At 50.1% G+C, this 14,866-nt stretch overlaps 2 protein-coding genes across 6 annotated transcripts in view; one reads left to right on the forward strand and one right to left on the reverse strand.

Moving 5' to 3' along the window:
- Positions 1 to 14,866, forward strand: part of PRDX1 (peroxiredoxin 1) — a 262,541-nt gene that overhangs the window by 209,672 nt on the left and 38,003 nt on the right. The gene's annotated exons all lie outside the window — the stretch shown is intronic.
- Positions 3,068 to 14,723, reverse strand: NASP (nuclear autoantigenic sperm protein). Of its 5 annotated transcripts, XM_075097744.1 has the most exons (15): positions 14,503 to 14,723; positions 13,339 to 13,389; positions 12,420 to 12,530; positions 11,782 to 11,862; positions 11,496 to 11,593; positions 9,880 to 10,764; positions 8,082 to 8,164; positions 7,095 to 7,180; positions 6,890 to 6,963; positions 5,802 to 5,990; positions 5,372 to 5,538; positions 4,988 to 5,041; positions 4,825 to 4,896; positions 3,757 to 3,897; positions 3,068 to 3,236 (listed from the first exon to the last, which is right to left on the reverse strand). In XM_075097744.1, the coding sequence occupies exons 1-15, from the start codon at positions 14,565 to 14,567 to the stop codon at positions 3,183 to 3,185; spliced, it is 2,211 nt and encodes a 736-aa protein (XP_074953845.1). In that variant the 5' UTR covers positions 14,568 to 14,723; the 3' UTR covers positions 3,068 to 3,182. The 5 variants fall into 5 exon arrangements, with proteins under 5 accessions (XP_074953845.1, XP_074953846.1, XP_074953847.1 ...); XM_075097745.1 differs by lacking the exon at positions 3,757 to 3,897; XM_075097746.1 differs by lacking the exon at positions 9,880 to 10,764 and having other exon boundaries at positions 14,503 to 14,718.

Raw genomic sequence — 14,866 nt, forward strand, 5'->3', positions numbered from 1 at the left:
GCGGGGGCATGGGCAGCAGCCACAGGAGCTGCTGGAGGCCCACGAGCGCCATGTGGCCGAAATCCAGGCCAGGACCCAGCAGCTGGAGCAGCAGAGAGCAGGTAGGTGCTGGCATGGGTTTTAGGGGTGATGAGGAGGCACTCTGGGCGGGGGGGGTCACAGGGGGTGGGGAGTTGGGGCAGGGACAAAGTAACACCCAGGGTGTGGGGCTGCAGAGGCCATGCTGAGCCCCCATAGCCCCTCACCATCCCACAGGGCTGTGCCAGCGGCTGGCGGCGCTGGGTACTGGGGCGGCTGCAACCATCCACCCTGAAAAAGAGGACCTGGAGCTGAGCCGGGCCCTGGAGGTGCTGCAGGATCATGCCAGATGGCTGTCACACGCAGGGTAAGGCCTGGCCAGGGCAGGGACCAGGGTGCTGCACCCTTCTGGGGGAGCACCCAGGAAGCGGCAGTGTTCTCACCATCAAGGGGCTCTTGGCCCCTCAACCTCGCCACCCCCATTTGCCTGTTTCCTCCCCAGGGCCACTGTCCATCTCAACACCCTCCTGCCAGCCGCCGGGCCGCTTGCTGCCGAGGCCAGGTGAGGGTCTGTGACTGATGGTGGCGCCGAGCTGAGCGTCCTGCCAAGCCCCAGCAATGGCTGATTCCGTGGCTGTGGCAGGACGCTGCAACTGGCCTACCTGCATGCCGGAGGGCACAACCCGGCCATCCTGGACCAGCTCCTCCAGCTCCAGGTGGAGGCCACGGTGCTGGAGAAAGGAGCCATGGGGCTGCGTGGGGGCAGGAGGATGGGTAAGCCCCAGCCCTGGGCCCATCCCCCAGCAGGGACCCTGTCTCTGCAGCCAGCAACTGCGGCACCTCCGGCTGTGCTGGCAGAGCCCCCCGGCACTGGTGCGCAGAGCCTGGATGCAGCACTGCTGGCTGTGGAGCTGGAGAACAGGCAGCTGGAGGATGAGCTCCTGGCGCTGAAGGTCAGGAGGGAGAGGAGAGCTGATGCCGGTAGGTGACAGGTCCCAAGGAATGGGGCAGCCCCCTCCTGCACCCCACAGCCCCCAGTTGCCTCTGGGGTTGGAGCTGTCAGAGCTCCTGGGCTGTCAACGGCTCATGCAAGTACATGCAGGGGGAGCGGGGTGTGGGGAGATGGGGTGGCCCCACCTATGGTGGGGTTGCTGCACTTGGGGGGCCTTGCACAGTGGCAGCACTGGGACTGAGGACAATGTTCCCTTGGCCACTGGGGAGAAACAGGGAGGGGAGAGTCCTTGCAGCAGCAGGAATGGGACCCCGGTGACCTGCACACCCGCCCGGTGGGATGCCAGGGGAAAGGGCTGCTGGGGGAAGTGTAAACCCCGAGATGAAGAAGTCCCAACCCCCAGGCTCGCTGGTGGCCCAACGGCACGCGGAGGAGCTGGCCCAGCTGCAGGCAGACGTGCGAATGCTGCGATGCCGTGCGGAGCAGCCGAGGATTCAACTGCCCCCCGCCATCCTCCCGCTCCATGTCGCACCCCTGCTCCCATCAGCCCTGGCAGCACCAGAGCTTTTCACGGTGAGTGTCTCATCCCAGAGCTATTTCCAGGCCTCCAGAGGCGAGGGGAGATGGGGGTCAGGCTGCTGACCCAGACAGGAGACAATGAGCGTGGAGGTAGGGGCCTGGGGAGATGATTCAGGCACTGCTGCTGGCTGCAGCTGGGGACACAGGTGCCCCACAGAGCCAGGGCCACCAGGGCAGGAGGTTTTCCCTGCCCCTGGGTGCCAAACCGCAGGTGTGATTTGCTCGGCACACTCAATACCACGTGTGGCACGGGGTGGCTGGGCACCTGCTGCCAGTGTCTGCGGCTGGACAGAGCCAGAACCCATTACACCTATTTTCTCCCTTCCCAGGGGCCACCTGGGCCAGTGCTGGGGCCAGGCGGCCCTGCAGCCCCCAGCCACCCCCGTGTCACCCCTGGCCTACCCCTGGCCCCCTTCATGGCCCTGGAGGACCCCCCTCCCACTCGGGAGCCCCCGGCGCAGCACAAACCTCCCCAAAGGTGAGCTGGGAATGGGCCATGTCCCCACAGCACTGCCCTGCCACCCCTCCACTGAGCTGGAGTGGGAAATCAGGGCTTTATTACCTGTATGTGTGACAAAGGGATGGCAAAATTTGCATGTTATAGCTGCAGGTGTGGGGGCTTTGGACCAGCTGTATAATTATCACTGGGACCCCACAGTGCTGGGGCAGGGGAAAGCATTTGGGGTCCCTCTGGGAGCAGAGAGGCTCTGGGCACTTCAGCAGCAGCGAGAGCAGGTGGCAGGGACAGGCTGTGCCAGGCAGAGCCCAAAGGCAGCAGCCACCCAGCCCCAGGGCTCAGCCTCCACCTAATGCTGCTCCTCACCCAGGGCAGAGGAGTCTCACCCAGCTCACCACGAGGGCTTGGGGACCAGCACGGGGACACTATCATTTTTGTCCTCTTCCCTCCCTTCCCAGCACGAGCACTTTCTAGGGAAAGCCTCACAAGAAGCACTCCTGGCTCGGGCCCAGGAACCAGCAAAAGCCCCAACAATATCGCTGCTGTGTTGCAGGCTGCATTGGGTGTTTAATAAATGGCTTCAGCCTCTTGCTCTTTGCTTCTTGGCCTTGTTTTTAGATTATATCTAAGCACACACATTGGCCCCAGAGCAGCCTCCCAGCCACCCCTGGGCCCATCCAGACCCTGGCCCTGTAAGGATCCCCCATCCCCTCAGGCTCCTCCTGCAGGAGCACAGATACATAAAAGCATGAAACAGAGGTTGAGCAGAATCAACGCTGCACCCTAACAGCAGCCTGGATGTTATAAAGGGTGCAATGGCTAGAGGAACTCAAGGCACCACAGGAACCATGTTCTAGGCTAAGCCTGGCATAACCAAGCCCTGCTGGAGCTGTAATCACAGGGCTTGTACCCTACACCCTAGACAAGTGACTTTCTGTCATCGCTCCTCTTGAGCCAGCCCTGCCTTCCCCAGCAAGGGAGAGCCAGGGCCAAGTCCTGCCCCAAGGGCCATGAGGAGCAGAGGCTGAAGCCTGTAACAGCAAGAGGGTCAATACATGGAATGTTTGCTTACAATCTTTATTGAAGTCATACAAAAGTTGCCAAAAAGTGAAAAAATACACTATATACAAAACCATTTTCCTTGTAAGGAGAGGAGTGTCCAAGGTTAAAGAATTATCATACTGTGCTTTCAACTGCAGCCCCTGATTCTGCTTGTGGCCTTTTCTCTGTCTAGAAGAAAAGAAAAAGTTTTGTTTTAAAACAACACGCACCCCCAAAACAAAGCCAAGGCACAGCCTTACAGCACCAATTCATGCAGCAGTTCATTTCTGTAATTTGAAGACTTAACTGACTACTCATGCTTTGCTGGTCTTCAGAGCCCAACACTACTCTGGAATATTGACATTAGCAACTGTAGCCCAGATAAGCATTAAAAACCAGGAGCATTAAAAAAAAAAAATATATCCTTTGGGGAAGGGCCCTGTAGTTCAGCCCAGCTCCAACACCCAGAACACGTTTCTGTCCCACCCCACAGGCTCAAGTCTCCACAGCTGGTGCCTTCCCAGCCCACAGTGCCATGGTGCAACACATCCCGCCCACTGGGGAATACTCCCCACCTCACTGGGGAAGCTTTATGAAGACCAGCAGGCAATAAAGCCAGTACATCTACCAGGCACAAACCCACACCTGAACAGAGAAGGGCAGATGGAAATAAGCAAGCCCAGCACAGGCTCCTGACTCAGCTGCCCACCTCCTCTTCCATTTTTTCTGCAACCTCGTTTCCACTGGGGGCCGGATCACCACCACCACCACCACCACCATTGACAGCCGGTTCTGGTTTAGATTTCTTAGCTTCATTGTCTCCCTGTTGAGTCTCCTCCTCTGGTTTCCTCTGAAGACAAAATTGTTTAGTCTTCACTACGTACAAGTTATTTTTTAATAGAAAGTTAGCATCTAGGTGTCATTGCACATTATCTATTCAACCTCTGCTTGCCAGGTTCAAGACAGATACTTGAGCATTAAGACTCCCATTATTTATGTGCCAGTATTTATAGTGCCAGATTATCCTCAGTTTTAGTTTGGCAAGGAAACATGCGGCAGCTGAGCCAGGTAACAGTTCAGGGGGTAGATTTAGGGCACCTGGCACTTACAGTCACCTGTGTTAAGCAAATCAACATTGCTCCAGGCAAACCTGAACTCAAAGACACTAACAGAGTACAGGGCAGGCTGCACCACAGCAGCACACACGAAATAAAAGCCAAGATTCCATTATGGGATAATTTTAGTTATATTTGCAAACAGTTCAAGAAAAAACATGTTTAAAGGAACCTAGTGTGCAATACATCATCGCTTTAAGAGGCAGTTTGTCACTACCATTAGACTGGCTTTGCTATTTATGAAGTCCAATTCTCCATTTCCACTTGAAAAGAAGGGAACCCAACTCAGCCTGGACGCTTGCCCTTTTCTTAAGGTCTGTAGGCCACCCTGCTGCTCTTGCAGGTCCTCAGAGGAGGGCACTTGTTCAGAGAACACCTGCAGAAGCCACACAACTCGGCTCAGAAGTTAAACCGGTGTGGATCAGGTGCGGTGCTGAACCATCAGGAACCAGCCTCCCGGAGGCTGGAGGGTTCCCAGACTGACTGGCTCCCAGTGGAAAGGAGTTTCAGGCACTGCTGCTGGTTTTACTTTCAGGTTGGTTTTTTTTTGCTTTATAAAACCAAGTTAAGAAAAAAGCTTTAAGCCAAGAAATCCAGTTCTACAGAGCAAGCCAGCAGTGCTTTAATGTACTGTTTGATGAACTAGTAATTTCTGGACTCACCTTTTTCCTGACCAGGTGAGATATGTCTGTAACACACTGAGATGCACCATCAGCTGCTTTTCTAACTGGAATCTATTGCAAGACATAACATCGCCACATAAGTAACATCAAGCAGTAATCCTTGAAAGCAACACAGGAATTCTCCACACCCATCTTAACTTACTGTGGAAACAGAACCACTGTCTTCACTTTGTGCAAAGCCAGATGTAGTTCCAACCTGAAGAAAAAGCAGAACAGTGGCACAAGTTCTGGCGCTCTAGTCACACATAACCGTATATGCTTGTTTAGAAAGGGACGGGAGACCCAACTCCATGCCTCAGCACTGCTTTCTGCTCCTATGCTCATACATGGGACAGACAGATGAAAAAGCTACCTTCTCTTTAGATGTCAGCTGCCTCAGTTTCCTCCTCACAACCACAAAATGTATAATTTGTGAGCAACTGCCAGCCCCCGACCTACACATCAAGCCTGACTTCTTCCCATTCCTGGTTTACTTCAAGGCTCACTGGAAAAGTGTTTAGCTAAAAGGAAACAGCAGGACACTAACCAGAGTCGCTTTCAGTGCCAGCTCAGCTACTCTTGCACTCTTTTGAGACTCCTTTGCATCTTCTATCTTTTCTTTAATTTCAGGAAGCAGTCCCTTCAGCTCTTCAATCTCCTTCTCATCTTCAGGGGACCCACTTTCTGCCTTCTTTATTCGTTCAGTAAGCATTGCTAGGAGGAAACAGTTATGGCAGAAATCCTCAAGACTAAGCAGCTGCCCAGTTATCAACATCCACAGAGGCAAGTGTCTACTAACACTCACACAGCGTATACACTTCTGATTCTCAGTATAGCCTGTTACCGGTTTCAGACCGGCAAACACTTGCACAGCAAGGTAATAAACATATTTAACTACTTTTAGGGCAGCTTAACAAAGTCTGCTTTGACCTGTGAAAGCTCTCACAATCACTGGGCAGGTTTAGAAATCCACTCACCCATTCTCTTGTCAATGACTTCTACGGATTTACCAAACTGCAAAACCGCCTCATCGAACTGGCTGTTGTAGTGGTAGGCCAGCGCCAGCTGGTAGTGACTCTCAGCTAGCAGGCGGTCGTGGGCCTCCAGGTATTTCTGCTGCAGGGCCAGGCAGGCCTGAAACTCTTCTATAGCCTGCGTGTAGTTTTCTATAGGAGAAAGTCATAAGGTCTTTACAAACCACACTTTTTGTAAACTTATTCAGTTACTCTGTACTTTATCGCACTTTATCATCTGGAAACAGAACCACCGTTGATTACAGCCGTTGAGTTCAGCGACAGGCTGCTTTCAGACTATGAAGTGACACCACTCACAGTCCAACAATGCCCCCGCCCCACACATCAGGAAAAGATTGGATGGAGTCCAGTTCCTCTAGTTCTCTCAAGAATGCTTTGTCCATTTACAGCAACACAGTAAACTAAGCAGCCAAGCCAAAACCTGGCACACAAATCCCGCTCTTTTACCCACTGCCAGGAATCGGGTGCAACTTGTACCTAGAGCTGTCTTGAATCTAGACAGTCCCGATACCCTCCAGTCAAGCTCTCCACTCAGTGCATTCTAGTGACATAAAAGCTTCACACTCTTCTTTCTCTCATGCATAACACACATCAGGGTCTTTCCTGATCATACCCTAGTATTTTGGAAAGCCTAAGGGAGTCAACCATTTTTTATTTGCAGTCTTTATGTATTCCAGAACATAAAGACACCTCCCATTGAGTGCAATGACTCACTACTTCAATAAGGAAAGAGACCCCTCCTCAGTTTCTGAAGCTAACCAAAGCCTTGCCTACAAAGCAGAACACAAAGCTGGTTTTGATCTCATAACATATTACTCCTTACTCGAAGCTTTCTTTCGCTGTTCTGGAAAAGCATGGACTGCTCCGTTTTAGGGCACTGACTTGTTCACCCATTGATTCTAAAGCTTCTCACATGGCTGCACTATCTAAACAAAGTGTATTTTATTTTCATCTTAACTCACCTCCACTCATTTTAAAGTAATAAATAAAGAAGTACAGCAAGCGGACTGTACACAATTAGGATTACTTACCAGATTCAATGCTAACTTCTCCTAACTTTAGATGAGCTTGAGCTGCATGGAGCTGAGCTTCTTTTGTTTCTTGTCTAAATAAAGACAAAAGTAGCTTTCAAATACTGACCAGAAAACACCACGTTCGCTAATCACTTACGTCACCACCCCCCAGTTTCCAGTAAGTTTCTCTAGCAGATATCCAAATTAGGGCTTCAGCATTTACCTCTTGTAGATGACTTTTGCCAACTCCAGCATGTCCCAGGCTAGCTCAAGATTTCCAATTTCATCTTCTTCACTTTCCTGTAAAGACTAGAAATGCATTAAAGATTAAGTGACTTGGTTACACATCACAAACAACACTAAGTTTCTAAGCAATGTTGTCAAGGAATAAATTCCTTTAGGAGGTAAACAGCTTATCCCTAGAAGGGGGGATGGGGGGGGAAGAACACGCAGAAGAGGTTCTTGCATCAACTGACACTCTGCCTGTAGTGAAGATGTTTTAAGTGGAACAAAAGCTTACATTTTTAGTTGATACAGCCTGAATTTTTTTCCAGAAGTAACAGGGCACCAAGCACCAATGTTATCCTAAGAACAAGATTTTGTTTAAGGTGCTATTTAGCTGAATCAAAAACTAAATAAAGGAGTTGATGTTCTACTACTTTTTTAAATGACCTTTTGAACTTCATGAGAAGAGTCTGAGGCAGAGATAGATATTCGCTTAAAGATGGCTGTATAGCACACTTAGTACCACACTCTAATAGGCTTCCATTTTTTCCCAAGAGTTTTGATTGCTACAAAGAAACACCTCACATTGAGGCTGCACTACACTTCCCGCTAAATTTCCATCCTAATCATGGCTTATTGGACTGGGTGCATTCAACACACATAGTGAGACAACAAAAAAACCACACAGAATAAATGGTTGCAAGTAATTAACTTCAGTGATAAGCTAAAGCCGCTCTCCCTGCCTGCCCCTGCATTGCTCACCAGCAGGCTGAGCAAGTTCAAGGGCAGAGCTGAGCAAGATACCACAATACGTACTACACAAAATGCTGCCCCTTCCTTAGGCAATACAGGTGGCTTTCCAAAAGTCACTTCCTACAGAGGACTAAACAAAATACAAGTGAGTTTTTATCAAGACACTAACGTGACATTTAGACAAATACCGCACTCTTCCATGAGCACCAATATCAGAGGTCAGCAGTCTCACCTTGCCTTCCACTGTCAATTCATTCTCCTTATCATCTTCAGCTTTATCATTTTCTTTATCTTCCTCTTCAGATTCTTCTGTCTCTACAGGGAAAGATGAGTGAAAACACTTGTCGTTACTACACTTGCTTCACATAGAGTCAGGTAGAATATATTATATCCAGCCCTTATCCATCCAGTGACAGGTTAGACATGTGATGCAAGAAGAGCACAGATACATTAAAAATTATCAGCAGCAGCAGCCATCTTGCTGAAAGTGTTAGGCACTGTAGACTAAAGTAGTTCCAGGCTACCTTAGTCCTTGTTTTAAGTTTAACTTCATACTAGCTAGAATGGAAACTTACCTAGAATTCAGTTCTCACAAATGCATTGTGAACTCCCACTGAAGCCATGGGATCCTGAGCAGCCCTGGAGGTACTGGTCAGTTGCTGGACTTCATGCTACAGATAACAAGCGTTTTCAGCAAGATAGCTGCCAAGCTGTGTACAAATAAGACTGTTTCTGAATTCGTGTTCCTCATGTCAGACATTTAAGTGGTAATGTTATTAATGAACCTATTGTGTAGCACTGATTTGACTTCTGATACTGTGTAGGAGCATTGCATGATCTATTCTACCAGTGGAACTCGTTAGAGAAACTCCCAAAAAGCACACACCTGCCACTGAGAGGGCCAAGCCTCCAAGTATGAGGACAGCTCAATCAAAGGTAAAATAAGGAGAGATGTCAGGAAGTTGAAGTCAATTCTAAGTAGCTGGAGTTGTCTGGAATGACCAGGCACCAGGATGTTCAAGCATGTCCTCACAATGGAGTTGGAGGAAAAGTAAGCAGTATGTGTACGTAAGCAGCCTTTCACAGGATGAGGAGTGGATAACTACTCTTAGTTGATGTTCAGTCATACTCTGTCCAGACAGACACCTTGTTAGGCAGCTACTTCACCACTGAGTGTCTTTGTGCTCAGCAGTACAAATCCTTTCAGTGTCCAGAGCTACTTAATCTGAGTATTTGCCACTCCTAAAATAAGGCTTTTCCTGTGCAGCTGAGCTACTGACAAGCAACATTTCAGTTATCAGCTCATCAGTTAACTTGAGCAATAGAAAGCACTGGCCTACTAAGACCACGCAGGTACTTCTTCAGCAGAGTGTGCAAGTTTAACTGGGTTACCATAACATAATCCTGAAAACAGCTATAATGAAGCAGGGAAGCAGAATGGCAGAAAACGCTAGGTAGCTGAAAGACTGTACTAGATAGCAGCAATAAGCCTTCAGGTTCCACAGCAAATCAAGCTTAGATTTGCCAGCCAAATTCTCACTTGTAACTACCACCAGAAAGACTCAAATGGAGAATTCCTTCCCCCCACCGAGAGCAAATTTACTATTTTGTTATTTATTTAGCTGTTCTTTTTCTGCTCCACTGTTTTAAAGTAAAATATGGTTGTAACCAGAGGCAACTTGTGCTTCAAGTTATTTTAAGGTTAGTGCAATAAACCCAGAGACATGCAAGTGAACATCCATTCAGTATTCTCCACCAGCCTAGCCATTACTTACACATTTCACAGGGCTGTAAGTTCGCTTTCAGGTAAGATTTGCTTTGCAGTTAGTTAAGCGTTAGTCTAGAGAAACTGAGACTATTCACTATTCCTTGAAACTTTACTTGGATGTAAAATCCTTCAAGAGCCCCTTTACTGTGCCTTTTCTTATTCCAAGGCAAACAGAAAATTCTGAATGGAACACTTTTTACCCATTGTTAGCCAAATCCATCAAGTCATTCACCCACAAGTACTTTTCTCCTCTCACTGTTACCTTCTCCCTCTTCCATCAGGTCATCTTTCTCTTCTTTTTCTACCTTAGCACCTTCACCCTCTTCCATCAGGTCATCTTTCTTTTCCTCTTTTTCTACCTTAGCAGCTACTTCAGCCTTTTTTTCCATGTCATTAGAAGGCTCTTCACCCTCTGTGGGCACAGGTTCCTTTGAGGACTCTGTCTCTTTTGATTCATCTGGTTTCTCTTCTGTAGCTGTCTCTGACTCTTTCTTCTCCTCCATCTTCTCTTCAGCTGCTGCTGCTTCCCCTTCTGCAGCTTCTTTCTGCTCCACAGTGACTGCTGCCTGCACTTCTGCTGTCACTTGTGCTACCTTCTCTTCCACAGCTGCCTCTGCCTGCCCTTCTACAGCCTCTCCCTTTGCCACAGCTGGCTCTTTTGCTGTTGCTTCTGCTGTCTGCTCTCCTGCCTCTCCCATCTCTTCCACAGCCACTTCTCTAGCTTCAGCTTCTTCCACAGCTGCCTTTGCCTCCTTGTCCAACACATCTGTCATTCCCTCCATCTCCTCAGTTGCCTCTGCTACTTTGTCTTCAGTCAGTGTCTTCTGCTCTTTTTCTACCACCTTCTCTTCCACAGCTGCTTCCTCTTTCATAGCCTCCTTTTCCACAGCTGCCTGCTGCTGCTGCTCTTCTGAAGTCGCTTCTTCCACAGAAGCCTCCATCTTCTCTTCAACCTCTGCAAGCTTTACAACCTTGTCAGCAATTGCTTCTTCTGTTGGTTTTTCTTCTCCAATCTCTTTCATTTCAACATCCTCCTCTTTGATTTCCTTCTCAGACAGTACTGGAGACTCTTCTGTAGACTTTTTGGCCTCTTCTTTTTCCCCCATGGCGTTATATACCTGTTCTCTCAACTCCTCCCTTGCTTCTTCTACATGATTGAGGAAGCATAAACATTTCTTCGAGTTTAGTGATAAAGACATTAATGGCCACTGACAATACCACCCTCGGACCCTCCAGTGTGTTATTGGTTTGTCATCAAGTTAGATGACATTCCTAAAAGCTCCATTTTCAACATACAAGGGATTAGGACACAACCAACATGGTAACTTGAAACTACCAAGCAAATCCCGTCCCCTTCCCCAGATTGCATTATTGCAAGCGGCCGCTCAAGCAGTGTGCAGTTTTGCGCGCTAGCGTTTTTAGTCACAGCTAAGCAAGAGGTGCCAGTGTTCTAATAGTCTGGATTGACAGGAATTCCTGTATTACTCCAGCTGCAGGTAGTATAAAATAGTTACTGTTCTTGGGCTTTTTACAGAGGCTCTGACCTGTCCTACTACACACATTGTACTGCTACAAGGTTACAAAGCAGTTCAAGTTGACTGTGAAGCTTAAGAAAGCAAGTTTGAATGGAGTGTTTCAGGGGACAGATACCCGGTGACCCTTTACACATGCTTTCAGTGACTAGTTCCTTGCAGAATTTTTAGAGGTTTTGTTCAATCTTTAAGATTAGAAGAGAAAAAAAATAGTCCATTCAGGCTGCTAAGAGTTTCAACAGAATGATTCGGGCTACCTAAGGTACCAATGGACTGAACTTGGATTGTTTATAGACAAGAAAAGGCAGCTTGGTGCCTCCACAACAGGGCAGACAGCTTTACATACCATCAACAGTCGGTAATGCAGAATCATCTTCAGCTTTTTCTCCTTCCTCTTCAACCTGCACCCCTTCTAAGGCATTTCCCAGCACACCATTTTCCATTCTAAAGGGAACAAAAGTCTGTTATCCCTTAGCTCTTGACACCATTTTAATGGCACAAGCTGCAATGCCACAGCCATTCCCAGCCAGCGCAACCCTGCGTTTATGAAGATCTAGTGTAACCCTACCTATATGAGGGTGAAATCCCGTTATGCCAGGCACTCTTAATCAAATGAGAAACTGTCAGCATACCTTGCCAACTCCAGGAGAGATTTTCCATAGTAAAAAAAAGCTTCTGCACACTCATCCGCTGTCTCACCGTATTTTTTACCCCTACAAAAGTAACGAAGAATTATTTGTCTGTGCCTACTTTAGACTTTTGATACATGAACTCAAAAGCTAAAAATTCCTGGACAGGAAGAATTGGTTTCTTAGGTCATCTCCCATTGTTTCAAACAAATAATGAATGCGCCTCTCACTTAGCTAGACATGGCTTTCCAACATCCAGCAAAGCAAATTAATGTAAAACCCAAAGAGGTATCACCCTCAGAGACTGACCACAACTAGTAACGAAGTTACTGGCAAGTAACACTATCCCCTTATTTTCATATCAGCAAACATCAGAACCATACACTGCAAAAGAAATTTCAAATTTCTTTTCCTCCATAGGGAACCGCACCAGGAACTGCTACCACAAAAGCTGCCTAAATTGCACACCAACTACAGTATTGTCCAACACTTGGGTTAAACAGTTCATCCTTTCTTTGGCTGTATAACTACAGCAGCACGTGTAAGGTATAAATCTCAATCATTTTTGAATAAGCCACATCAGTAGAGTCAAGCTGAAAAACCACACCCTACAAACACACACAAAACATTCTACTACTCACAGCAAGCTTGCAGCTTCCTGGAACGCATTAACAGCGGCCGGAATATTTCCCATTACCAAGTGTTTCTGTCCTAAACCCAATAGTTTCTTTGATTCTCCATCCACATCCATACTGAAGAGGGGGGGGCGGGGAGAAAGAGAAAAAAAAAAAATCAAATACAGGATTCTGTTAGTTTCCATAGTAATTTTGTATCCAGCTTCCAAAACCCAGTCAGCTTTATATAAGAGTGAGTTGCCTATATTACACTGGCTTGGTTGGGTTTGTTTGTTTAAATCTGGACCACCATTTAGTTCTGGTGACAGAGGGAAGACACTTTAATTTTAACCAATTGCTGCAAGAAGCGGGTATTAGAGTCTGATATGACAAAGGATGCCAAAGAACATAGTTTAAGAGTTGCACACCAATACAACACTGGGTACTGTACAGTATTTCACCAGACCCCAATGCTAGCTAAGCCACAAAAAAGAATAATAAATCCAAGTTATGACTTCTCATAGCTCAGCATGATGCATTTGAGAAGAATGATAGATGCAAGTCTCTGTTTCAGTTCAGTGCATCTCACACAGCTCCATTTCCAGAAGGTCTATCCCAGTCCAGGGTACTGACCAGGGACAAGAGCAACTGGCAAAGAGGGGTACTACTTGCCACATATTTGTACCTCCCCAATGCTTCCCCAGCACTAACTCCCAGATCAAGAACTTCTTAAACAACAGTTGGTATTTGTTAGTCCTTGGAAGAGTTTTATTGCACTGGATCTGCGCAGACTACTGGTGAGCTCAAGCTTTCAGCACCTATAGCACATCTATCTGTTAAACTTCAAGCCTAACAACCGATTTCAAGGGTCACCTTTTTGCTTCACTCAATGACCCCTGCACGTTTCACATTCTTCAGTAACTGACAACTCTACCTCCCATCTCACCTGTCTGTCTTGTCTGTGGATGTAGAAGGAGCTGCCAATTCCTCTTCCATCCTGCAAACAAAATATTGAATAAGTGTTTATAACAGGCTACCTACTTCGTGATGGGAACAGAGCTTGGAGGTGTGGAAGCAGAGCCAGGAGCAGTGCTTGCTCTCAGCCGTTCACACCTAGGTTCACTCTGCTGGCTGCCTTGTGGAGAAACCTGCGAGTTTCAGTTTTGTTTATTGTTTGAATGAAAGATTTTTAGGCGAGCACACGCTTTCCCCTTCGGGCTGTATCAGACGAAGCCTGGCCAACAGAGCTGCTGTCTGAACACCAGGGCCACGCACCCCTTGCAGCCGCTGAGCCACCAGCAACCCGTCGCCCGGGGCTGCCCCCACGCAACTCGCGGGACGGAACAAGCCGCAAAGCACAAAACCGGGTGTTTTGCGCCGCGTTTCCAGTCAGACAACCGAGGACGTTCCCCAGGCGCCCGCTCGGGGAGTCGCCGCGGCCGCCCCCCGGAGCAGCCCCCGCTGACAGCCGCGGCGGGGGTGGAGGGAGTCCGGGGACGGCGTTGCCGGACTCCCCGGGCGGAACAAAGGCCGGGCGCGGCGGGCAGCGGCCACAGCCCGCCCCCCCCCCCCGCCCCTCACAGACAATGGGCGCCTTTCCCGCCTTCCTCCAGCCCCGCCCCCCACCGTTGGCGCCAAACGCCGGCGGCGGCTCCTGACGGGCTGGCGGCCCGGCGCCACGTGACGGCTCGAGCCCACCCCCCGCACCCCCCCGTCGCCGCTCCCCTCCCCCACTCCGCCCCACGGGCGGGCTCCCGAGCGGCGTCGCCTGCCCCCAACAAAAATGGCAGCAGCCGCTCATGGGTCACGTGGTGGCTCCGCGCGAGGCGAGCGGGCCCAGCTGGCGCCTGAGGAGCGGGGCGGCACGTACCACCGCCGGTGGGGGGGGGGGTGTAGTGAGGGGAGAGAAAGGGGGCAGGCGCCCGAGACCGACCAGCACCCCCATCCCTTCCCCCCACGCCCCCCGCAAGGAAATCCTGCGCCGCCCCCCTCCCCCCCCCCCCCTTCCTCCGGTCATCCCGCCGCGCGAAAGCGCCCTCCCCCACCCCTGCCGCCCCCCCGCCCCCCCCGACACGCACACACCGTGACCGGGGCCAGCACGGGGCCCTACCTAGTCGGTGAGGCCGGCACGGGCTCAACGCAGGGGGGAGCGGCGGCGACGGCCGAAGATTGCATAGAAGCTGCTGGAGAGAGGGGCGGTGGCGGCAGAGTGCAGACCCCTGCCCCTCCGGCCGCCTATATACCCCCTAGGACACGCCCCGGCCCGCCTGGCGGCGCGCGCACGCCGCGGGGGGACTACCGCTCCCGGCGTGCCGCGAGCCCGCCCTCCGCGGGACGCGGGGGCGCCGCCGCGCGGGGGCTGCTGGGAAGTGTAGTCCCGGAGAGGGGAGAGGCGGCGGCGGGGCCCGCCGGGAAGTGTAGTGCCGGGCCGGGCGGGGCGGGGAGGCGGGGTGCATGCTGGGAAGTGTAGTCCG

The sequence above is a fragment of the Phalacrocorax aristotelis genome, chromosome 6 (assembly GCF_949628215.1).
Source record: "Phalacrocorax aristotelis chromosome 6, bGulAri2.1, whole genome shotgun sequence".
Taxonomy (NCBI): Eukaryota; Metazoa; Chordata; class Aves; order Suliformes; family Phalacrocoracidae; genus Phalacrocorax; species Phalacrocorax aristotelis.

Coding starts and splice junctions, on each gene's coding strand:
- NASP (XM_075097744.1), bottom strand. CDS start 14,567: ATGCAATCTTCGGCCGTCGCCGCCGCTCCCCCCTGCGTTGAGCCCGTG. Junction 11,594..11,781: donor TCTCTCCTGGAGTTGGCAAG/GTATGCTGACAG, acceptor TGTTCCCTTTAG/AATGGAAAATGGTGTGCTGG. Junction 8,165..9,879: donor CCTGATGGAAGAGGGAGAAG/GTAACAGTGAGA, acceptor CTTTCCCTGTAG/AGACAGAAGAATCTGAAGAG.